The 25,748-nt window shown below is 42.5% G+C and overlaps 1 protein-coding gene across 1 annotated transcript in view; it reads left to right on the top strand.

The window, feature by feature from the left end:
- Window positions 1-25,748, top strand: part of ITGA9 (integrin subunit alpha 9) — a 339,039-nt gene that overhangs the window by 305,721 nt on the left and 7,570 nt on the right. The window contains exon 27 of the mRNA XM_006124025.5: window positions 1,807-1,926. Coding sequence (XP_006124087.2) covers window positions 1,807-1,926 — 120 coding nt within the window. The remainder of the gene's footprint in view (window positions 1-1,806; window positions 1,927-25,748) is intronic.

Here is a 25,748-nt window from a genome sequence, read left to right as displayed (position 1 = left end):
TGAAAATCCTAGGCTGTCCAGCTCAATACGGAGACAGCCTGGCAACCCTAGTGCTTACTGGGTTCCACAGGGGAGCTGTCCGTCCCGGTGCAGGGAGGCAAGAGGGAGGGCGGCTGCCTGATAGGGCCAAAAAGCCTCACCACACAGGACCACAGGATGGTGGTGGTGGTGTTTTTTGCTTGCAACTCTCGGGGTCCTGGTGCAACTGGCTATGGGAAAATATTTTGAAAATGGCAGTCACCAATTAATACATTTCAGCTTCCCTCAAACATTTGTTGCTGTTCATGCAACATTCCAATCAAATAATCTGGTGGATAGATAGAATTACCAACTGATACGCAAACTGTTTTCATGGAGGGAAAAGAAATGTGCGTAAGTTTAGCTGTATTTGTATCATGTTTGTATAAATGGTACAGTCCAGTCTCATCCTGATCAGCCAGCAGAATGCTGAAGTTATTTAGCAGGACGCCATCAAGGATGGAAGGCCCCAAATTTAGCGTCTTTTTTTTTGTTTACTCGTGTATTTATTTTCTATAAATAAACTGTGTAGACACACACATGCACCATAACTGTGTCATAAATGGTGCTGTTTCAATGACAAGCAGCAGAGAAAAGGGAAGAGAAAGGCGGAGTTTGAAAAGCACCACTTTGCCCAAACCATGACTATTTCACAGGTGAAAGCATGCCGTTTATGTCCTCTTCCAATAGAAATAGCTCACATTAATCTCTTGCAATGTTAATCAATTCTAACCCTCTGTTTTCAGTTATTTCTAATTCCCAAATGTTTCCTTTCTGTCTAAATTGTTCAAGTCAACAGTTCCTAACCAAATGTGGATTTTTGAAAGTGAGCAAAAATGGTTAAGCCTGAGTTGGGGGAGGAACATTCTCTTCCCCCTTTAAAAAAAAAACCCATTCATAGCTGTTTGAGGTTGAACTTGAGGTTAATGTGATAAACTTTGACAGGAAAGGAGCCTCCCTTGAATAAGAATCACTTCTGAGTTTTCCAGTGAAAATTGGTTTTGAGTTGCCTGAATTATAAGTCTTCGAAGTTCGCACACAGTGCAAGAGCAATACATTTTGCTTATCTAAATGCTAAGGAAGGCCATACATAGGACATATACATGGTTGACACTGCAACACAGAGAAGTATATGCAGGAGAAAGCGTACAGTAAATAAAGTCTGGGATTCTCAGGAGACCTTTCCTCATTCACCATGCATCTTTGCAGCCAGGGAATGGGTCTGCAAAGAGGAGGACCCCAGTGGATCCCCAAACTCCATATCTCATGAAATAAGTCAGTGAATGAAGCAAGGAGGAATGTTTAGCTTTCAGCAAAAACAATTTATGCATTTTAAAAAAGCATATCGGGGTTTTTATATGAAGTGTCTGGGAGGTTGGCACCATTAAAAAACGTATGAGTGAAGTGCAAAATGTGTTCAGTGTCATGGGAATTTGTACCAATAGGAGGATAATGCGTTCTTTGCAAACCTCTGTTCACTTTTAAGGCAGGTACTAGAGCAAGATCAGTATCTGGGGAAAAATGACAAAGCAGATATTTGCTAAATGATATTTACTGAGACGACAATCTAATTTTTAATAAATCTTTGTGGAAAAGAGTCTGAAAGCACAAAATTGAAGACCCATTCCATGCTTGTCATTTTAAACAGTTATGTATTTTTAATCTCAGTGTTTGTTAACATTAGAAATATGATCGGTAAAACTAAACTGCTGTGTATTTAGTAAGATGAGTACCAGGGAAAACTGTACAGCTTCCAGTTGTAAAAGATCTTTTCTAATTGCTTTGTAGGTGGTCTTTGAGGCCTTGCACAATCTGGAGCCTCGTGGTTATGTTGTGGGATGGATCATTGCAATTAGTTTGCTGGTGGGAATTCTCATCTTCCTGTTGTTGGCTGTGCTCTTATGGAAGGTAAGACATCAGACACAACACAAACACCAAGGTTAGCTGCTGGCCTTGGCATAAATAGTAAATATGTCTTTCTGCATCCTGTTTATCTGTCATTTAGTATCCATTTACTCTAGTAACTAAACAGCCATCTACACCTAAAAAGCCATTAAACATCAAAAGAGTTTTCAACAAGGGAGATAAAATGGAAAACTGGCATCTTTCCTGAAAGACATTAAATATTTAAAGCTGTAATAGTGATTCCTTCCTGATACTCTTCACTTTCGCGCATTTGAATTTTAAGGTACTTTTCCCTGACTTTTTCAGAGACGTGGTGTTCATTGATTTCAATGGAAGCTACAGAGTGCTCCCCTAAAAATCAGGCCAATTTTGTTTCTTGGGGCAACAGGTTCAGTACATATCAAACAGAAATCAGCAGGTGACTATTCTTTTGGGGGAGGTAAAGACAAGGAAAGAAGAGAGAATTATGGGCAATCAGGCTTGAATTCTTCAGGATCTTCTCTCCAGCATGGTTTTAGAGGTAGAAAAGACAAAATTATTTGATGTCCCAAAGCAAGGTCAAGTGGTGGTACTTAAAAGTCAGTGTCTACCCTCCTTAAAATAGGATATGTCTATTATATCTCAAACATTATAATGTAATAAAGGTGGCGTAGATGTTGATATTTGAAGGCTGGTAGCTCTCGGCTCATCTAGACTTCGCTAGCGTGTCGAAAGAGGATATGCAAATTCCTCAAAAAATGAGGTTTACGTGGCTTTTAGATGAAGGAGGGCAGGTTCGCTGAAAAAGCTGTGTCTAAACTACATTCACTTTCAAAAGTGCTGCTTTTGAAAGTGAGATTGTAAGAAGATATGCAAATTCCCGTGGAAATTGCATATCCTCTTTCGAGACTCTAGCAGTCTGTGATACATCTGAAAGCATGAGGAACTTGAAACTTTTATTCTGTTTTCCTCTAAAAAAATCCAGAAATGTAAAGGACTCTGCCAAGGTTACCAATTGGCGGGGGAGGAGAGCACACACATGAGAAGAGGATCAACATTATTTTACTGGCAGTGACAGAGTTCCAGCCACCTGATTCATGGTGTTTAACAATGTGTGTGCTACAAACTCATTCTACCAGTTGTGGCAGAGTTCTTGGGTTACAACTGAATGATGATCTAAAAAACTTGCAATTTTGTGTTAAAAACTACCCATGGATTATTTGATGGGGAGATTTAGTTTGAAATAAACGTTTGGCTGTAGTCTGAAATCTCTCTTCATGCCAAATTTGGGATACATCTGAAATATTCTCTGTGGCACAGAATGTTTAAAAATCTATAGGATAGAGATGGGAGAATAATCATCAAAACGTAGAAGTATCTGGTATGAAAGGCCTGTGGCTTGATTCTGGTGATATACAAGGCTTTAAAATAAGAACCACGGCTGCATATAATTATGTCCAGAATTCTGATTTATTGTAGTTAGAGACCTGAAAGTGAAGGTCCGTTTAGACTACACGTGGCTTCCAAAAGAAGATATGCAAATTCATCTAAAATTTGCATATTTTCTTCCATTTTTTTTTCCCAGAGGAGGCTTTTCTGATATTTGGCCTGTCTACCTGGGGCCAAATATCAGAAAAAAACCCTCTTTCGAAAACCCCCTTATTCCTCCTAAAAAGAGGTTTACAGGGGGCTTTACTGATATTTGGTCCCATGTAGACAGGCCAAATATCAGAGAAGCCTCTTCCAGGAAAAAAAATGGAAGAATATATGCAAATTCAAGCCGAATTTGCATATCTTCTTTTGGAAGCCGCTCATAGTCTAGACCTGCCCTTAGCTACTAGGGATTACAATTTTCACAATGTTCTTTCAGCATATTCCATGTTTTACCTTAAGTACCTACCAATTAGCACTCACTTGCTTAGAAGAGAGAATCAAGCTCCCTGAACCTTGTAAAAAACGACATTTGTTAGCCAATCAAATGAGTGCATAGAGAGTGCCATTTTGTTATTTGATTGCATTGAGGAACAGTGTCCTAAATGATAGCACATAGGGCAGATAGTAGTAATAATAATAATACCTAGCCCTTTATATCTAGAGGTGCCAAAGCACTTTATAAAAGAGGTCAATATCGTTATCTGTGTTTTAGGGGTGGGGAATCTAAGGCAGAGAAAGATGAAATTGCTTGCCTGAGGTCAAACGGCAGGCCATAGGCAAAGCAGGGTCCAGAACCCAAGTGTCTAGATTCCCAGTTCAACAGTTGGTCTACTAGGCCATATAGATTATTAAAGTTACGGATAAATTGGGATTTTGTTGTTTAAAAATGTGACTAAAAATTGATGCAGTTTGTAGTTTGCCTTTAATTCGGCTTTGAAACACCAATTCAGTATTAAATATTTAAACATTCATGGCAAATAGAGTAAAAAGTGACTGGCAATATTAAAATGCTGAGAGATAAAACTGACATGGGAAAACTGCATTCCTTTGAAGGGAATCTTAATTGCCTGATTGTAAAGATTTGTTAGATAAAATTGGCTTGGCACATCCTAATGCAATTCCCAAATTTTATACATTAAATCAAAACAGATTTCTATCAAGGGGTTTTTTAAAAGCATGGAGTGAAGTAATAGTTATAAGAATATGATTTGGCTCAAACATAAATCAAAGTTTTGGGTGCATTAAAAGTTTGTCATTGTTGGGGCTGTTTTGACTGCCTGCTTCACTCAGAATAAAAGCGATTTTTATTACTGTGCAAGAGTATTGAGATGTTTTTACAGACATAATAAACTTTGTAGCATAAGATCAGCCAGTTTTTTGGTCTGGCTTCACTTCTCTGATCATTGTTTAGTATTTGATTTACACTCTATGGGTTGAATTCACCTCTGGCCTAAGTGAATGTGTGTCTATTCAAGTTCTTAGAGTAGTGCCTGCTTATTTTTATGTTGAAAATGTCCCTGTACAAGGCAGCTGTTGTAATAATTTAGGGCAGTGGCTCTGAGCCTTTCCAGACCACTGTACCCCTTTCAGAAATCTGATTTGTTTTGCGCACCCCAAACTTACACCTCACTTTCAAACTTCTTCTTTACAAAAGCAGACATAAAAATACAGAAGTGTCACAACACACTACAGGTTGGACCTCCCTGGGCTGGCACTCTCAGGATCTGAGAAGTCCCTAACCAGGGAGTTTGCTAGATCAGAGGAGGTCAACTGGCTGCCGGGCCACTCCCAGCTCCTCTCGGAGCTGTGGGGCAGGGTCTCTCCGACCACCGCCAGCCTCATTGCTCGGGGCTCTCTGAGGTTCCTGGATAGGGCCATTGCTCCGTGGCTGCCAACAGCCTTGCTGCTGCTGGGGCTCCATGGTCGCCACCAGCCTTGCTGGGGCCAGTGCTCCCTGGCTGATGCCAGGTATTTCTGGCCAGGACTGGGGTACCCAAGCCACCGCCAGAGCTCACCAGACTGGGGCTCTCCAGGGCTACTCAATCCCCATGGGATTCCTGGCTGTCTCCCACTTCCTGCTTCCAGGGATCTTTGGTCCAGCAACATCTGTGCTCTTTCTGGACTAGAGATGTTGCCGGACCAGAGTCCTAGATTTGGATGGTTCAACCTGTATTTACTGAAAACCAGCTTACTTTTCTCATTGTACCATATAATTGTAAAACTTAGTTTGTTCTGACTTTGCTAGTGCTTTTTATGTAGCCTGTTGTAAAACGAAGCAAACACTTAGGTGTTTTGGTGCACTTCCCAGAAGACCTCTGCATATCCCTAGAGGTAGGTATGCCTGTGGTTGAGAACTACTGATTTAGGGAACTGACTGCCTTCAGTTCAGGACTAGGCCAAATCCTTCTCCCTTACTCATGAGAGTATAGTAGTAAAAAAGGTTTAGTTATAGTAGTTTAAGGACAGCAGGATTTTCCCTTTTGTTTGTAAATATTTCGTTAAATGTCTGTCTAAACCCAACTCTGACTTCCTCTTTCAAGTCTCAGAGGGGTAGCCATGTTAGTCTGTAACTTTAAAAACGAGTAGTCCTGTGGCACCTTAGAGACTAACAAAAATATATAGTATCCTGAGCTTTTGTGGGCAAAACCCACTTGATATATGCCATCAAGTGCCAGTAATGCCCCCTGCCATGTATATTGGCTATACTGGACAGTCTCTGTGACAAAGGATAAAAGGACACAAATCAGATACTGGAAATGGTAACACACAGAAACCTGTCTGGGCACTCAATAATGGATTTAAAAGTAGCTATTCTTCTACAAAGGAATTTCACAAGCCAGCTACAGAGAGAGATTGCGGAATTGACTTTTATATACAAATTTGACACTGTTTCCCTTGGTATGAACAAAGACTTGAACTGAATGGCTCATTATAAAACCAACTTCCTTACATTCAACACCTCCTTGACATCAAAGACTAAGTATGGGACCCTACCCTCTCACTCAGTTAGCCTCATTAGCACCAGCACTACAATCGGCAGGTACATTTTTTCCCTCTCCCTTTGTTTTCTGTTATAAATTCGGAGAGTCCCCCTTTTTTCTCCACTCTGAAGATGATACCAAACTGATCATCAAGCTCATTTGCAGATGATACCAAACTGTTCAAGATAGTTAAGACCAAAGCAGACTGTGAAGAGCTTCAAAAAGATCTCACCAAACTAAGTACAGAGAAGAGCGACAAGAATGATTAAAGGTCTAGAGAACATGACCTATGAAGCCAGGCTTCATGAACTGGGCTTGTTTAGTTTGGAAAAAAGAAGATTAAGGGGGGACATGATAGCGGTTTTCAAATATCTAAAAGGGTGTCACAAGGAAGAAGGAGAAAATTTGTTCCTCTTGGTTTCTGAGGACAGGACAAGGAGTAATGGGCTTAAAGTGCAGCAGGGGAGGTTTAGATTGGACATTAGGAAAAAATTCCTAACTGTCAGGGTGGTCAAATATTGGAATAAATTGCCAAGGGAGGTGGTGGAATCTCCCTCTCTGGAGATATTTAAGAACAGGTTAGATAGACATCTGTCAGGGATGGTGTAGGTGGAGCTTGGTCCTGCCTTGAGGGCGGGGGCTGGACTCGATGACCTCTTGAGGTCCCTTCCAGTCCTATTATTCTATGATTCTATGATTCTAAGTGATTGGGCAACAAAATGGCAAATGAAATTTATTGTTGATAAATGTAAAGTAATGCACATTGGAAAAAATAATCCCAACTGTACATACAATATGGCGGGGACTAATTTGGCTACAACTACTCAAGAGAGAGATCTTGGAGTCATTGTGGATAGTTCTCTGAAAACATCCACTCAGTGTGCAGCGGGAGTCAAAAAAGCAAACTGAATGTTAGGAGTCATTTAAAAAGGGCTAGAGAACAAGCCAACATAAAACCATGGTATGTCCACATCTTGAATACAGGCAGTCCCTGGGTTACGTACAAGATAGAGACTGTAGGTTTGTTCTTAAGTTGAATCTGTATGTAAGTCGGAACTGGCGTCAGCCGCTGCTGAAACTGATCAGTTTCAACCGCGGCTGAATCTGGATGCCAGTTCTTACTTACATACAGATTCAACTTAAGAAACCCAGGCGTCCCCAAGTCAGCTGCTGCTGAAACTGATCAGCGGCTGATTCCAGGAAGCCTGGGGCAGAGCAACTCTGCCGGGGCTTCCTGTAGTCAGCCGCTGGTCAGTTTCAGCAGTGGCTGACTTGGGGACACCTGGGGCAGAGCAGCTGGGGTGCTGCTGGGTTGCTCCAGTAGCGCGGCTCCTTGGCGCTACTGGAGCAACCCAGCAGCACCTCAGCTGCTTTGCCCCTGGCGTCCTGATTCAGCCGCTGCTGAAACTGACCAGAAGCGGCTGAATTAGGACGCCTGGGGCAGAGCAGCTGGGGTGCTGCCGGGTTGGTCCGGAGCGGCGCTGCGGGACCAACCCGGCAGCCCCCAGCTGCTCTACCCCAGGGGAGGCAAGAAAAGCCTGGTCTTCTGGGGGGGGGCACTAGCTGCACCCCCCCAGCAGACCAGGGAGACGGGGGTGGCGGGACCACCCAAGACCTCCACGGCTTTGCTCCGTCTCCCTGGTCTGCTGACCTGGGAGACGCGGAGCAAAGCCGCAGAGCACGCGGGCAGTGGGACAGTCCAGGGGGGTGGCGGGACCGCCCAAGACCTCCACGGCTTTGCTCCGTCTCCCTGGTCTGCTGACCTGGGAGACGTGGAGCAAAGCCGCAGAGCACGCAGGCAGTGGGACAGTCCAGGCGCGGCACGGCTGTCCCACTGCTGGCGTGCTCCGCGGCTTTGCTCCCCATCTCCCTGGTCTGCTGGTCAGACCAGGAAGACGGAGAGCAAAGCCTTGGAGCACGCCCACAGCGGGACAGCCCAAGCGCGCCTGGGCTGTCCTGCTGTGGGCGTGCTCCACGGCTTTGCTCCTGTCCCCCTGGTCTGCTGGGGGGGGTCCAGCAAAGCCGCTGGACCCCCCCCCAGCAGACCAGGGACATCCGAGCAAAGCCGCCGCCTGGGCGGCTTTGCTCGCTTGCCCCGGAGCAAAGCCGCCCAGGTGGCGGCTTTTCTCGGGTGTCCCTGGTCTGCTGGGGGGGGGGGGTCCAGCGGCTTTGCTGGACCCCCCCCAGCAGACCAGGGAGACCGGGAGAAGCTTTTCTCGCCCCGGAGGACACGGGTGGTGACCCGCCACCCGTGAGCTCCGGGGCGAGAAAAGCCCCGTTTGTAAGTGCGGATCCGACATAAGTCGGATCCACGTAAGTCGGGGACTGCCTGTACTGCGTACAGATGTGGTCACCTCATCTCAAAAAAGATATATTGGCATTGGAAAACGTTCAGAAAAGGGCAACAAAAATGATGAGGGGTTTGGAACTGGTCCCATATGAAGAGAGATTAAAAAGACTTGGACTTTTCAGCTTAGAAAAGAGGAGACTAAGGGGGAATATGATAGAGGTCTATAAAATTATGACTTGTATGGAAAAAGTGAATAAGGAAAAGTTATTTACTTATTCCCACAATATAAGAACTAGGGGTCTTCAAATGAAAGTAATAGGCAGCAGGTTTAAAACTAACAAAAGGAAGTTTTTCTTAATTCAGCGCACAGTCAACCTATGGAACTCCTTTCTGAGGATGCGGTGAAGGCCAGAACTTTAACAGGGTTCAAAAAAGAGTTAGATAGATTCATGGAGGTTAGGTCTGTCAATGGCTATAAGCCAGGAAGGGTAGGAATGGTATCCTTAGCCTCTGTTTGTCTGGAAATGAATGAGAGGTGAGGGATCACATGAGGATTACCGTTGTGTTGCCTCCCTCTGGGGCATCTGGTATTGGCCGCTTTCAGCGGACAGGATACTGGGTTAGATGGACCTTTGTTCTGACCCAGTATGGCCGTTCTTATGAAGAAGTGGGTTTTGTCTATGAAAGCTGATGATATATATATCAAGAGAGAGAGAGAATATATATTTATTAGTCTCTAAGGTGCCACAGAACTACTCGTTTCCCTGTTTCAAGTTTCTTATACCCCAGTTCACCAATGCTGGAGCACTCTATTATATTTACCACGTTATCTCCCCCTTCCAGCAGATCTCCTTCACAGTACTGCTTCTTCTCCACTGCTGCCTACATATACACACGAAATGCTTTCCTTGGCCACTTCTAGCCCAATGAGCTTTGTTATTCAGGGCCACCTGGGAGCTACTGCAAAGAAAGGGCAGCATTTCCACTCCCATGACACCTGCTGAGAGGCTTCCAGCTGGTTGGGACAAGGATATGGGTAGGGGCTGTAGCGGGAGTGGGGGATGGGGAGAGGAACCAGATCTTCTTACAGTACTGGCATACTGTTAGTTGCATGGCTGTGCTAGTACAACATTATCGTTTTCAACAGCAGGGCAGAGAGGTAGGAACAGCCAGAAATTGGGTGCTAAATCCCTGGAGTATGCCACCACTGGCAAATAATAAATTGAATGAGGTCAACTTTGCCCATATTCTGTATCTCTGTATAGTTTCCTTTAATAATAATACATTTATGATAATGTTTTAAAATGCTGTGGATTGAGGGATTTATATGATTCATTGTTGAACTGATAAAAACTAAAAGGAAAAATAAAGCCCCAATCAACATAAAATCAAAGGGCTGTATGCTCAACTAAGGCTAGAGGAAAAGTTTCATAGACCGGAGCTGTGTTGATTTACACAAAGAGTGATTTGTAAAATACAGGTGTATGGAGTTCATCACGATTACATCATTTAGTTTCTCAGGAATGCACTGGCATGTTAACAATTTTTTGTTTAATGTGATCCAGAGTGTTTCTAAACTGAGCTTATCACTATAGTATCCATGTGCCAATTTATATACATATAAGGTTACTGTTACTTTTTTTATAGCCTGTGTATTCTTAATGCATTGGAATGGGCTCTAAAACACTGTGAATGTTTCTTTTACACTCCTCTTTCTAGAACTTGGACCTCTGACAGGCAGAGAAAAGCTTTTTAGTAGAACAGTATCTCTGATCAGGCAGGGATGTCCTATTTTTCTATCTATACTCCTGTCATTAGATGGGTATTTGAGAGATTTCCTCCCTCTACTAGAAGAGTACAGTGGAGGATATTATCTTAAGTTTTCTTTTAAGAAGATATCATCTTAAGTTGCTGAGTTGATCCTTTTGTCAATAATTCCAGCCTTTGAATTGCCTCAGTGATAGAGGCTTTTCAAATACAGAATAAATCTGAATAAAAATGTCAGGCACGTTAATTGTTTGCTTGTGCAATGGACTATAAGCTAAATGTCATATTTAGGAATTACAGTAGCTTGTTCATCCTGTGCTAAAGGACAGATTTGAAATATGAAGTTCTTTTAAAAAACTAAACAAATAGGATTTTTTAAATGTGTATATGGCTGTATTGTTTGGAGAAGCACGGGTCTTATGTCTTCTTGCTGTGACTGTATAACTCTATTGAGAAGAATGTTTAAATGATCCTGTGCAGTATCTGTAAATACATCTGAGCATTCAGAAAATATCTTAAACTGTCTAAGAATGAAGCCAACTTAAAATTCACCTAAGTGGTAGAGACTGATTGCAAACATTGGCTTCCCCTTTTGGGATGAGATTTTCCCTTATTTAGGGCCTCACGTAGTAAAAGTCTTCTTTATACAATGGGCCAAAACACACAGCTCACCGGTGCCAGAAGGAAAAACAAAACAAAACTGTGCACTTATTCTTTGCCAGTGGTTTCTCTGTATCCTGTGTTACAACTCCAGAAAACATTCTCTTTCCCTCCTTTATCTGCAGCAGAGGTACCTCGGGAAAGTAGTATTAGCTCTGCAAAGGAATAAAACTATCAATCCCTTGCAAAGGGATAAGGGAACATATAAGCATGGCACAGTGACCAGTTAGGGTCTCAATACATGGGAGAGGCCATAATTTCCAATACAGGGGAAAATACCTTTCTTACATAACCTTTCCTGCTAGAGGTTTTTCATCTAAACAGAAAAATCTTCCAAGCAGGAATCACAAGAATTATCCTTTAAATTTACAGCAACTGTAGCAGATGACCTGATGTAGACAATCCTATTTAGACTCATTGGCACTTCATATTTTTCCCCCAGCTCACCCATTTTCACATAATTGAGAACGAAACAATAATTATAATGACAGTATTTTAAAATTAAAAGGCCATTGGAAAATCTGTGCTGACACTGGAAACCTTTGTATAACTGGGGTTTAAATAAACAGGAGAGATGACCTAACAAGCTTCAAAGTCTCTGATTAGGTTCTCCTGACTGGGAGCACAGATATCAAAGTACATAAAGATTTCATTCCATAGAGATGTAAATGTATCCACCCATCAGAGAAATTTGCCTTTGATTTCATCTACAGATTTTTCCATTTTCCTTTTTGCGTCAGTGGAGTCTGTCCACATTTTTAGACAACATAAAATATTCCCTCCCTTTTCCACCACGTCAGACACAAGCTCCTTATCTTTGTTTTCAAGTTCCTTCAACATTTACCTGTTCCATCACCATCAGATCAGCCTATATATGATGCTCCTGTTTTCTGCCTTTGTTCTGCCACCAGCGACAGCCTCACTTGCCTGCTTCTTCACTTCCCCATCAAGTATTTATCTGGTAACTTCCTTGCTTCCCACTATAGATAAGTAAAACTCATCAAAATTGCAAAATGTGCCACCTTGACCCCTTGTAAATCCAACCTCTGCTATATGCCTAAAAATTACTACCAGCTGGCAATGGTTGGACAAGTGATAAGCTGTGTGTGACATCTATTTTTCTATTAAACTCTGTTCATTTTGTTACATTATCCTCTCACTCACTCTTGCCCCATTTGTCTACTTGGTCCATGCATCAGATCCTGTTTGATGTCAGCTATGAGATGTCTGAGGCAGGAATTGTCTTCTTCCTTGGCACAATGGGCCTTGTTTTGGCTCCCTAAGAGCCGTTGTTGTTGTAGTAGTAGTAGCAGTAGTAGTAATTAATAATATAATATGAGACGTGATTACCTTTTAAATGTAAAACCCAAACCCTATACAGTAAAACTTCAATAGTCCGGCATCCAATAGTCCGGCTTCAAAATGGCAAGAGCCTAGTGAGTGAGCTTCGGCAAAAAATGAGTCACAAGGTAACAGCGGCAGCAGCTGAACTGAGCAAAAAGGGTAAAAAAGGCTTAAAAAAACAAAACATTACAGTATACTGTATATAGTATGTACAATAAAAAGGGTTAAGAACACTTTGTATACAGTATATATATATAACCAGTTTATAGTACCTCCTGATAGTCCGGCACCACCTAGGTCCCATAGGTTCCGGATTATCGGAAGTCTACTGTAATTTGAACCTGAATTTCCTCCAGTTTGACTTGATAAAATGTTGTTTGACATTATGTATGGACCTTTTAGGAATGGCATCATTGGAGTGGTTGCTTTTAGGAGTTGAGTGAAACTTGTCCCAGCAGAAGGCCCATACATCTCTTGAATTCCACTTTAGCCATGTGTGGTGGGATCACCAGCCCCACCCCCTTTAACTCCAAGGCCTGGTCCTTTAACTGCAGGCCCAGTGGCCTAGTCCTTTAGATGCAAACCCAGCAGCCTAGTCTTTTATGGGATCCCCTCGTTGTCCAGGATCTGGGAGGAAGTGGTAGGGGGGCCCGGGCCCTATCAGTGGCAGGTGGTTCCCACCACTGGCTCAGTGGGGAATTCTCTGGTCCCCACCCTGGGTTGCTTCCTACCCCCTCGCCCAGTCTGACAGCGGTCCCGCCTGTGGATGTGGGACCGGCTACAACAGCAACATCGGCAGGTGTGGCTTGGGGGACAGCAGTGGCTGGGGCAGTGATGTCTTTGGGGGGCTGCATAGCACAGCCGATGTTGCGTTCTGGCTCGTCTCGGAGACAACAGCGGCAGGGGTAACTGGTCCAGCGCCTCTTGGTCCAGCTACAACGGCTTTGGCTCTGGTGTCTGAAGAGGAACTCCTTCCCCTCCAGTGGCCTTCCCCAACTGAGCAGCCCTGCAGTCTTTTATACCGGGACTGCAATGCGAGCATGGGGGAGGGGCATATTCTACCCAATAGGCAGGCTCTCTGCCCCAATGTTCAATGCGGGGCTGGCCCGCCCTATCACACCATGAGAATAGTGAGTTTCTTCCAGTGTTGGCAAAACCTTCCTGAAATCATAGTTCATATTCTGGCATCCTGTGAGATAGATTGTTCGGGTGGCATGGGTATACTGTGTATATGAATTTTGATCAGATTCTAGGAACCACTTTAGATGTGGTCTTTGTGGCACTCTTTATACAAGTAGAAAGTTCTAATGTCTTGGCCAAAAGTTCCCCATTCCCTAATATTGGTCTGTGTGTCATGTACTATTTGCCTACAATCATTATTTGATAGGTGGCTGCATTTTAGGAGTGGCATATGCATAGAGGTTGTGAAATACATGTTATCTTTGGGGATAAAATGCACAATATAAATATAATAAAATAATACTATGGATAGCTGTTTTGCTGACCTCAGGATCCCCTAAAAGAGAGATGAGCTCACCAAGCTATTTCTGTATGTCAGAATCATAGCTTTCATCCTGGCACCTATCAACAAGTTTAATCCCCTGACAAAAGAAAATGTCTTTGTGATTCATAAAGTTTCTTTAATAACAAAAAAAATCATCATTCTTAAGAGCCCAAATTAAAAACAGAGAGATGTGCAGATTTAAAAGTTGCAAATAAATGTATATGATTCTAAGATTCCCAGACACCAGAAAGAAACATGCATATTTGTTGGAATTCATGGTCATCCCTCAGAATCAGATGCTTGAAAATAGGGAGATATATTTTGTTTAGTCTACATCCTCGTTCTTAGTGTGGTGTTATAAGGGGAAATGCTATGTAATGACTTGCTCTAAATCAAAGCCCTTTCTTCTGGTTCAGCTAAGCACACACAAGGAACTTATGCTGATAATTGTGGACATTATACAACTTCCAGTCAAATATTTTTGGCAGGTCAAGTATATCAGAATACAATTGTATAGTCATTTTTATTGAATCCAGCAACAACCTTTAAAGTTTAGCCAGGGTTTGGTTTTAAAACAAAGCCAAAAATCTTTACAGAGGTTTTCTTTCTCTTTTAGAGAGGAGATGGGGATTGAGATACATCTTTAATATATCACTATTTCAGGAAAGATAGGGCATTTAGCTACCCTTGTGTTCCTACTGAGATTTAAGAAATCTGAATTTAGAAGCAGCTTGTCCAAACATATTGGCCATAAGTACACAGCCTGTTCTTCTTTTCCTTCTCCGAGAATGGGAAAATGAGATGTACTCTTGTTGTTGACCACATTCATTTTAGTAGTTTTTAAACCATAAACTACTTTGTAGAATTATATAATAGAAGATCCAACCTCTACAGTATTAAAAAAAGTTTGAGATGTTTGATATTGGTTAATAGACTTTTTTATTCAAATTATAGTATTTTAGTATGTATTTTCATGCAAATTGCTCCACACAATCACTGTCCTACAAGAATCTTAAATGAGTAAGTCATGAGTTCGTTTCTTCAGTACACTAAGATTATAAGCACAGTCAACTTGTTGCTTGGCACTTAAGATTCTGCCAATGATTAGTTATTGTTTCAAATTATCCCCACTTCCTAAGCATATTAGTTATAATGTAGGAGGGATCTATTGTGAAAGGTTAGGTGAAATGAATTCTAGTTTCATATCAATTCAATTTGAGGCAATTAATTCTTTTGTGGTAGAGAGTATCCAAAATATGATCCTGATCCTACAAAGTTTATTCATTTCACTAATACTTCTAAGCAGGTAGGCCCTCTGAAGTCAGTGGGACTACCAATGTGAGTAAGGACACCTTCTATGACTAAGGATTGAAGAGCAGGTTCTTTAATGTCACCCCTTTGCAAAAGCTAGCACAAGGCCATATCCCTTACGTGATAATAGAAACATAGAGCTGGAAGTGATTTGTAAAGTCATCTGGTCCAGCACCTATGATGAGACAAAATATGCCTAGACCATCCCTGATAGGTGTGTGTCTAGCAAGTTCTTGTCCCTCTGGTCTATTTCAATACTTAATTATCCTGTTTTAAACTGTGGCACCTAGATGTGCCACAGCTTAGGCCACAACTATGCCAAGTAGAGTGAGACAGTTACCTTCTGTGTCTAATACAAGCATTCCTGGTAAACCACAACAGAATGATATTAGCGTTTTCAGTAACTGCATTTGTCAAGGTTGTTCCCCCGTTTTGGCACACCAAGAGAGCTTAAAAACCTTGCCTCTACAGCGGTGATTCCCAAACTTTTTGGCATCATTCCCCCTTTTTGATTTTTGAGAAACCTTCTCACCCCCCCCCCCAAAAGAGTAGCAAAACTTGCTGAGAAAAAAAAGAAAAAGTTGCCCTTTTAAGAGCGGAGCAGGCATTGCCCTTTTGAAGTCTGCCCCAGCCAGCCTGAGCTGGGAAAAAAAGAAAATACCGGATGGACGGGGCTCATTCTTGGGGGGGAGGTATTGATGAGGGAGGAGGAGCTGGGTTGCCTTGTGCCCCCCCCTGGAATTTCTTCACACACCCCCAGGGTCGGTGCACCGCCAGTTTGGGAACCCATGCTCTATAGGCACTAGTTACCAAAACTTCCCAGAGTCACAGATTCCCTGGCTCTGAGAAATAAACAAACAAACAAGCTGCAACCATCAAGTGATTTTTTTTAATCCCTAAAACCAGAGGTAAACACTTGAAACCACGTCTAGGGCTACCCCAAGCTCTTTTGCCCCAAAAGAGCTTGAAGAAAGAGAAGAGATAACCAAGCTTCAGTCTCTAATAGCTGACCCCTCCGTCCGAGGTATGCAGATTCACATAGACTGATAGACCTTCCAGGACACAAGAATCAAATCATCACCTTAAAGAAGTAATTTTATTACAAAACAAAAGATAAACTTGATATAGCATACTTGCTAGATGCTACAGAGCAACTAAAGAAAACAAATTAAAATAGAGAAAAGTCTCTGGGTACAATGGTAATTGGGGAAGGGAGGCATAAAATTACACACAGCAATTCAAACCAAACCACTTAATAAAGAGAAAATACCCTGAACGCAATTAGATTCACTTTTTTTCTCTTTTACTTACTTCCAATCTCCTCTTTGTTCACTCTTCTTCTATGCTCCGAATCCCTCGGAGGCATGGTAGTCCTGCCTGGGTTTAAATCATTCTGTGTCTTTCAATTCCTGGTTTCTCTCTCCTACATAAAGAAAGCAAGAAAGGAATCTATATCCAATTCAAATTCCATCCCTCTATCCCAATTGGTTCTCTTAGCCCCCTTGCCAGCACACTTTTGCTAGCTACCTGAATTTAACCCCTTAGTAACTGAGTGCTGGTCAGCACCCCTCCTGTCCATTACAGCATTGCACTATTGACCCAGCCAATTTGTAATTCACTGTAACTAGTAGATCCCATTCAGCACTACTACTGCTGAGGCATGTATTTTGTGGATGTACATTTGATTTTTTTTCCTTTCAAAGTGAAGTACTTTGTCCTTTATTGAATTTCATTTTATTTCAGTTCTCCAATTTGTCAAGTTCCTTTTCAATTCTAATTCTGTCCTCCAAAATGCTTGCAGCCCTTCCCGGCTTAGTGTTATCTGCCAGTTTTATAAGCATATTATCCACTCCACTATCCAAATCATTAATGAAAATATTGAATAGTACCAGACTCAAACAGACCTCTGTAGAACTCAGTAGATATCTCCTCCCTGTTTGACAGCAAGCCATTGATAACTACTCTTTGAATATGTACCCATCTTATAGTAATTTAAAGAATGTCATGTGGGACTGTGTCAAAGACATGCTAAAATCAATATAAATCATATCCACTGCTTCTCTCTCCCCCTTCCCCCCTCCCCGCCCTTCCCCGCCGTCCACTTAGCCCATAACCCTTTCAAAGAAGGAAATTAGATTGATTTGGCATGCTTTGTTCTTGACAAATTCACATTGGCAGTTACTTATAACCCTATTATCTTCTAAATGCCTACAAATTGGTTGTTTTGTAATTTGTTTCAGTATCTTCTAGACATGAATGTTAGACTAACTGGTCAATACTTATCCTAGGACTGATGTTGTGCATAGGCCCTAACATGATCTCTCCCAGGAAGGTGAATTCCAACCAACATACATGAACGTTGGAATTCTTCTGTAGCTGCTATTTAATTTCAGTGTGCCTCAGTTTTTCATATGCAACATGAGAAATATAGAGCTGAGGAACTGAGACACAAAGAAGTGACTTGCTCAAAGACACACTGAAAGTCTGTGGCAGACCTAGTAAGTGAAGCCAGATTTCTGGACAGTCGATCTCGTGCTTTAAAGCACAATATCATCCTTCATCTCAAAGGTACAAGTATACCCATATGGACACTTTCCATACAAGCCCCTCTCCTTAAAAGGGACACAAATGATGGCATTTTGCCTGTCTGCCACAGAGAAATTGGATAAAACAATACCTGTATTTGATTTAAAAATACAGCAAAATATCAGTGTAATAAAAAGGTTTATAGAAATGCATCATTCTAGAATACATCAGTTCTCCAACTCTACAAACAGTGGCTGTATATAGAATCATAAAATCATAGAACTGGAAGGAACCTCGAGAAATCATCGAGTCCAGTCCCCTGCCCTCATGGCAGGACCAAGCACTGTCTAGATCAGTGTTTCTCAACCTTTTTTAATAAAGTACCCCTTTCAAAAAAATTGTAAGTACCTGCAGTACTTACAGTTTTCAAACACACATTTTTTTTCTACCATTGCAACACATTTGTTTAAACAACTTAATCGTAGTCGGGTGGGCAATGAAATTTTTGCATTTAAAAAGTACAAAAATAATAAACCTCTGAAAAACTTAAAACAAAAATTCAGTTTTCTCTAAATTTCTGTTGTGTTGACGTACCCCCCAGACTTCTCTTGAGTACCCCTAAGGGTACTCGTACCACTGGTTGAGAAACACTGGTCTAGACCATCCCTGACAGATATCTGTCTAACCTGCTCTTAAATATCTCCAGTGATGGAGATTCTACAACCTTCCTAAGAAATTTATTCCAGTGTTTAACCACCCTGACAGTTAGGAAGTTTTTTCTAATGGCCAACCTAAATCTCCCTTGCTGCAATTTAAGCCCATTTTTTCTTGTCCTATCCTCAGAGGCCAAGCAGAACAATTTTTCTCCCTCCTTCTTGTATCCTTTTAGATACTTGAAAACCGCCATCATGTCCTCTCTCAGTCTTCTCTTTTCTAAACTAAACAAGCCCAACTCTTTCAGTCTTCCTTCACAGGTCATGTTTTCTAGAACTTTAAACATTTTTGCAATCACAAAATCATACTGGCAGTCGCGAATAGAAAAATCCTATTTTTGAGGAAAGATGACCTTGTCTCTGAGCTCCTGGATAGGGATTTAAGAGATATGGGTTCAGTTCCCAACTCTGTCAGAACATGGGCAGTACAGTATATCTAATTTCTCTATGCTTCAGATCTGTCTCTCTGAAGTGAGGCATGGTAATGCTTCCGTTATCTCTTTGTCAGTTTAGCTTGTAAGCTTTTTGTAACAAGGACTGTCTCTTATTATGTTTTTGAACCATGTCTGACACCACGGGATACGCTGTATTAATTTGGATGGAATGTATGGGCCCAAAGAGCCATGGTAGTTTTTACGTCAGTGACCCTGTCTATAGTTATACTACTCTTTTGCTGGATTTTTACTAATACTAGCATTACCCGTCCCATGGTGATGATAGATATACATGTGGCATCTTCCCTCCCTCCTGCTTCTGGGGGTGGGAGGCTTTGGCCATGTGTCCTCTTCTTTTCCTACTGCTCCAGGGATGGTGGGGCGTGCTGCACTCTTCCCTTCCCCATGGTGGTGGTGGGGAGAGGGGGGCGCACATGGCCTTCTCCCTCCCTGCTGCTCCCAGGGCCAGGGAGACTTGGTCTGGCTTGGGCTGCAAGGCCTCATCCCTCCCTGCTGCTCCTGGGGGCAGTAAGTCTCAGGCCTTATGGCCTCTTCCCTCCCCGCTGATCCCTGGGTAAGGGGATTGGGCTGTGTGTCGTCTTCCCTCCCCGCTGCTCCAGGGATGCTAAGGTGCATGTGTGCATGCTCTTCCCCTTCCCATGGTGGTGGGGGGGGGGGCACACACATGCTCTTCCCCTCCCCATGGTGGAGGAGGGGGGGGCACACACATGCTCTTCCCCTCCCCATGGTGGTGGAGGGGGGGCACACACATGCTCTTCCCCTCCCCATGGTGGGGCACACAGTGCTGCTCCTCCTCCATTATAGTGGGGCCAGAGGCCTCAGTGGAAGGGGCAGAGCTGTAGGTGAGGCTAGGAGCCTGCCACTCCCTAGACTTCTCAAATGTTCTCTGAGACAGATGGTGTGATGGACACCTCTCCTTTTATAATAGTATAGAATACATGTGATGTGACTGAGAAAAACAGCTCAATTTTTCTAAAAGGCTATTAATCAGGACCTTATTTGGTAAGAACCAAAACTGATTTTTTTTATTTTGTTGTGATCAAATGAGTATAAGGTTACTCAGTAATTACAAAAGGAATGCCACCTGCTGCTAGCATTAACTCTATTTTTTCAAGCGTGAGCGAAAACTTCATTCACATTTTATAATTTACATGCTATCCATGCACGTTTCTCACTGGTTTCCTGGTAGGATAACCACAGGATGATATAAAACCGAAGTTATTTACACATTTGTGTTTAGTGTTAAAAATACAGAATTGCAGTAGGTCAATGATTTGTCCTTTTCTATTCTTGGGAAATAGCAGAAGGGAGAACAGAATCAAACAACAGAAAGAAGGTAGCTACTTATCATTTTAACTCCCAGAAACAGCTTTTCTTGCTCTTTTCCATTTGCATGCTGACGTAGGAAATCCATGTCCAAATGTATCTTTAAGTAAATGTTGCCTGATATGAGTTGTCTGTTTTTCTAAAAGGAATGCGTGCCTAACTTGACAAGCTGGAGTAGTGCACTTTGGTGAAAGTCAAACCTCGGAATTGCAGAGGATGTCAGCAATTTGACAGTGCAGTGGAGTGACTTGAATAAAGCTCAGAATTAAGTTGTATAATTCACCTGACTATAGGGAGCATTAGTTCTGTATTGCCCTAAGTGGAAAATTAAAACTTTATTTCCACAAAGTACATTCATGTTTCTGCTCAAGAAATGCTATAGAGGGCAGCATGACTATAGCAGAAGGAAAAGTAGACCCTGCATTAGAAAAAGTATTGACAATTTCAGACAGAAAACAAAGAAACAAAGCACCATATTTACCACACCTTCAATTCCCAGATGTCTGGGAAGGTAGTAAGGAAGAAAGCGAGGTGAACTGATTGCAGTATCATCATTAGTCTGGGCAGGGAAAACCTGCCTCACCGTTTTTTATTTTCTCTGGAATTGTGTGAGAGTTGGCTGAGAGTGAGTAGGCTAACTCATTCTACAAACAACAGAGAAGATACCAGTAGGTTCACAGTAGGGATGTAAGGGTATGTCTACACAGCAAAGTTATTTTGAAATAACTTTCTTAGCATCTACACAGCCAAACCGCTATTTTGAAATTAATTCGAAATAGCGGAACGCTTATTTCAAATTTGGTAAACCTCATTCCACGAGGAATAACGCCAAATTTGAAATAGCTATTTCAAAATAAGTGCTGTGTAGACACTTATATCAAAATAGAGGGCCTCCAGCCTTCCCAGGGTGCTCTAGTGGCCACTCTAGCCTCAACCAAGAACACTCCTCTCCCTTGCTATTTTGAAATAACACTGTAGTGTAGACATACCCTAAGAGATTAGTTGATTCGACTAGTCACTTCCCCCCCTTGCTGCCTCTATCCGAGGTAGCAAGGGTGGGGAGCAGGAGCCAGTTCTGGGGGAGCCAGCTTAAAAGCCAGTTCCCCCCAGCACCGTTTCTGTAGGATGCAGAGACAAAATGAGGGAACTGGGTACAAGCCGGGAATCAGCTGATTCCTGGCTCACACCTAGTCCCAGGGTTGCACCTCTGCTTTTTAAATTCCATCGACTAGTTGATTAAATGCAATTTAACATCCCAGAGCCTTCAAGAAGAGAGAAGAGAGTGATTGTTACTCCCTCCATTGGAAGGGTGGCTGATGTATGTTTCTCATAGTCTCATATTCTTCAAGTCACCTTCTTTCCCCATGACACTGGATGAAGACTCAGCTACACATCACTGATGCAGGCACATCCACACTGCAATATGTAGATAGCTGCACATTGGTGAAAGGCTCTGGCAGGGAGAGGCAAAGACTCCCTGCTGACACCCCCTGCCAGAGATTTTCCTTATTGCTTTACTCTTATTGCAGGGAAGGGCTTAAAGCAGTGGGGAGCTACTGGCAGCTTTCCTTAATACCTTTCCCCTCCCACTCCACAAGAGCCTTTCGCCATAGCTGGAGTCTTTCCATGTGTAGGGAAAGGCTCCAGAAGCAGGGAGATAGCAGGACACGACCTGGCAAAAAGTAGAGCATAAACAAGGATGCATGGCTTGGGTGAGTCAAGAGCTTTGAGGGATGTGTATAAACCCATGCCCTTTAAATGTGTCTTCACTCTATTTGGCAAATGTATGAGCTCTACATGCCACCAAAAGAAATATGCAGTGTTGTCATATCTTTAGAGAAACAGCCTATTGCACTGGCCCAGGCAGCTGTCTTTACTCTCCATAGCAGCTGCCAGGAGGAGATTACATAAGATGGAGTTTGAGAAGTCCCAGTCCTCTGGGGTTCTTTCTCCTAAGTACCCACCAGCTATAGGCATTGAAAGTTGCCTGGGCCTTCCAGCCACCCCATTTAACCCAAACAGATAGACCCAGGGCACTGGACTCAGAAGGACCTTCACAGGTTCCCTATACCACATTCCTTCCATTCAGAAAATCCATTTGTCCTGGATTTTCATTTTCCTTTACTGTCATTGTTTGTTAATCCTTTGTTCCACCTTTCTCCTATGACTGCAACCCTTCAGCTGACATCCCTGTCCACTACACTCTTCTCCTGTATTCTCTCCCCATAATTTCTTTCCCAGTTTCTCATTTCTCTCAGTATGTTTCCCTCTTCTTTACCCATTCCCTATGCTATTCCCAGAAACTGTTCTCCTCCTCCCCACTTGTCTTTCATCTCAACCTTAGGGAGTGGTATCGTACACCACAGATCCCACAAAATTGAACTGTAGCAATATATATAAAATAGTCTCCTTTGTCCACATGAGACCCAGACACAACTCTTTACTCTTGGTCCAGCAGTTCTCACTCATAGAATCCTCCTCTTAGGCTACGTCTAGAAAAGCAACACCGCCTCTAAGGAAGGTGTCTGCTTTTTCTAAAAAAAAGTTCAAAAAAACGGACGTGCTCTTTCACCATCCCCGTAAACCTCGTTCTACAAGGAATAAGGGATGCATCAAAAGAGAGCTTTCTTTCAACATTTGGCACCATATAGATGTGCCAAATTTCAACAGAGCCTCTTTTGAAAGTAAATTGGAAAAAGATACGCAATTTGCCTTTCTTTTTCCAATTTAACATTGCAGTGTAGACCTAGCCTTAGACAGGAGAAGCAACAGAAAGCAAAACAGAGACAGAACCTTCAGAAGACAGACTTCTGCTCTACGTTGTTTTCATTTTGCTGTAGCCATGTTTGTCCCATTATATGAAATACACAAAGTGGGTGAGATAATATATTTTATTGGACTAATTTCTGTTGGTAAGAAATGGCTGAAGAAGAGCTCAAAGCCTCTCTTTTACCAGCAAAAGTTGGTTCAATAAAAGATGTTACCTTGTCCACCTTGTCTATCTCTTCTGCCTTAGTAACACAAGAGGCAGCAGAACATTAGATCTCCCAGTGTTGACTAGCAACAGCCAATGACTGATCTCACCTGTTCATCCTCCTCCATTTTGCCCTCTCACCTTGATCCTTAACTACTACTTCCTTTTTCCCTGCTTTTCCATCCCACCATTCCCCACATTATCTCCCAGTATAACCATCACATATCTAACTTATGCACATATATCAACCTTGAATACTGGACAAAGTGGCTGAGGTTTTAACTAGAGGCAGAGAGAGTTCCCATGCGATCACTGAGAGCAGAAACATGGTGTGTGGACATCAGCATATACTGTCCCATAACTTGTTATTTCTTTACCTTGTAGGGGATGTCACACTTAGCTAATCGCTAATGAGTCTTTTTTAAAACGGTCATATCCAGGCTGCACACCCAAGCTTTTCTTCTTTCTTCCCATGTGTATCCTCTTGATTTCATTCATTTTACTCCTCTGATTTTGGAGTAGTCACATAGACTTAGAGCGAATGATATATACAATTTCATAGCAGGGTAAACTATGGATTCTAGTTTTCATGCTTTGTTAATATTTGTTAAGATTTTCAACTCATTCTTTTTCCCGTCTGGGAAGCCTTACAAAAGTCTTCCTTATCCAGTAATGAAATAATAAAATACCACTTTTAAAGATAACTTTTAAAGATAACTTTTAAAGATAACTCCTGAAGCAGATGTTCACAAACAGACAACTTTTATTAAAAGAACAGTGGGAAAGAGTTTGCTTTCGTTTGTTTGGCCCTGGAGGAAATTAAAAAGCCTTTCTATAATTTTGATTATAACTTTGTGTGGATTTTATTGTTCCAAGGATGTGGCTGTCTGAAGGATGGAAACCTTTAGGGTTTAAAACTTGTTTTAAACAGCTATAAATTGAACTTTCCTTGTTAATGTTAGCGAAACATGTCCCATAGCAGTTTTCTCGTCTAGAAGTTCTAAAGTGCTGAATGTGTAAATCTGCTCTGACTTTATAAAAATGGCACCCACTTACTCAGTGCACCAGCTCCTTGGTATGTCTACTGATTTGTGACCAAAAATGTATCCTTGTTAACTCTTGTTAACCCTGCAGAGTTAGCACTCCTCAGCGGGAGCAGAGTAACGCAGCTGGGGGAGTTAAGTGAGCTGGGGCTGCCTTGCTCTGCTTCCCTGATGCTGCTGGTGAGTGTGGGGGAATGGATCCCTGCTGCCAGCGCAGGGCCCCAGACCCCACTCTTCCCTGTGGCTGCATTGGTTGGGCAAAGAGGCAGCAAGGAGTGGAGCAGGAGAGTGGTGGGATGTAACCTGGAAAGGGAGGGAGAAGGGATGGGGAGAGGCAGGGCCTGGGCAGAGGAGGTTTTGGCCCAGTCTTTCCTCAGTCTGGGAGAAGGGGTCTCACACCCACTGGCCCCCTGGGACTCCCTTCAGCAGTTGCCTCTGATGGATTCTATTCTTTTTTGTGCATTATCAACAAAGATGTTTATTCAGGCCCCTGATCCTGCACCATGTAAATCAACGGGAGCCTTGCCATTGATTCCGTTTCACTCTAAAGGCCTGATCCAAAGATCATTGCTATCAATGGGAACATTCCACTGGGATTGCACTGATGTTACTGTCTTCAAGCCAGACCCTCAATGACTAGTGACTAATGTAGATGAAAACATAATTGCAAAACCCTTATTACTGGCAGTGATGTGCAAGGAAAGAACTCAGCTTGAGTCTCAGAGTGAGTGTGAAGGATAGGCAGTTAGAAAAAGTTCTGGGTGGTTTTTTTTAAATTTTATAATCTGGAAGATAGTGAGCAGCACCTAAAATGTCATTTCATAGAGTCACATTTTAAAATAAAACCACCAGTAATATGAAGGAGTGGATTGTCTTTTAATCGATGCATGTTGATTCGTCTTACTGGGTGGGCACAAGATGTAACACTTTGTTAAAGATGACCGAAGGGGAGGTGAGATCTTGTACACTGGGCACAAAACTAGGAGCTAGGAACTTTTTAATTCTAATTCCAGTGCTAATTGTAATTCTCCTAGGAGATTCACTTGACTGATCTATCTCAGTTATATTACAGGCAGTCCCCGGGTTACGTACAAGATAGGGACTGTAGGTTTGTTCTTAAGTTGAATTTGTATGTAAGTCAGAACTGGTACATATTGTAGGGAAAACATTTCTCCAGAGCTCAGTTTTATTCTCCCACACCTCACTTCCCTCAGTCCTTTATTCTCAAGCTGAGGTGTCTGCTGAGAAAAGCCGCTCCGCGTCTCCCTGGTCTGCTGGGAGGGGCGCTAGCTTTGCATCTCCCTGGTCTGCTGGGGGGAAGCAGCTAGTGCGGGGTTGCCTCACCCCGTTTGTAAGTAGGGATCTGATGTAAGTCGGATCCATGTAACCCGGGGACTGCCTGTATTTGTAAAACAGGGAAAATATCTATTTATCCAACCATCTGTCTATTTGGGGGAAGACTTCCAGATCCTAGGGGTTAAAATATATTTGTAGATAGTACAGTTTAGTAAGAATTTG

Source organism: Pelodiscus sinensis, chromosome 2, assembly GCF_052426305.1.
Source record: "Pelodiscus sinensis isolate ZL-2025 chromosome 2, ASM5242630v1, whole genome shotgun sequence".
Lineage (NCBI taxonomy): Eukaryota > Metazoa > Chordata > Testudines > Trionychidae > Pelodiscus > Pelodiscus sinensis.
Note: the sequence above shows the minus strand (reverse complement) of the source record. Positions and strands in the feature narration are given on the sequence as shown.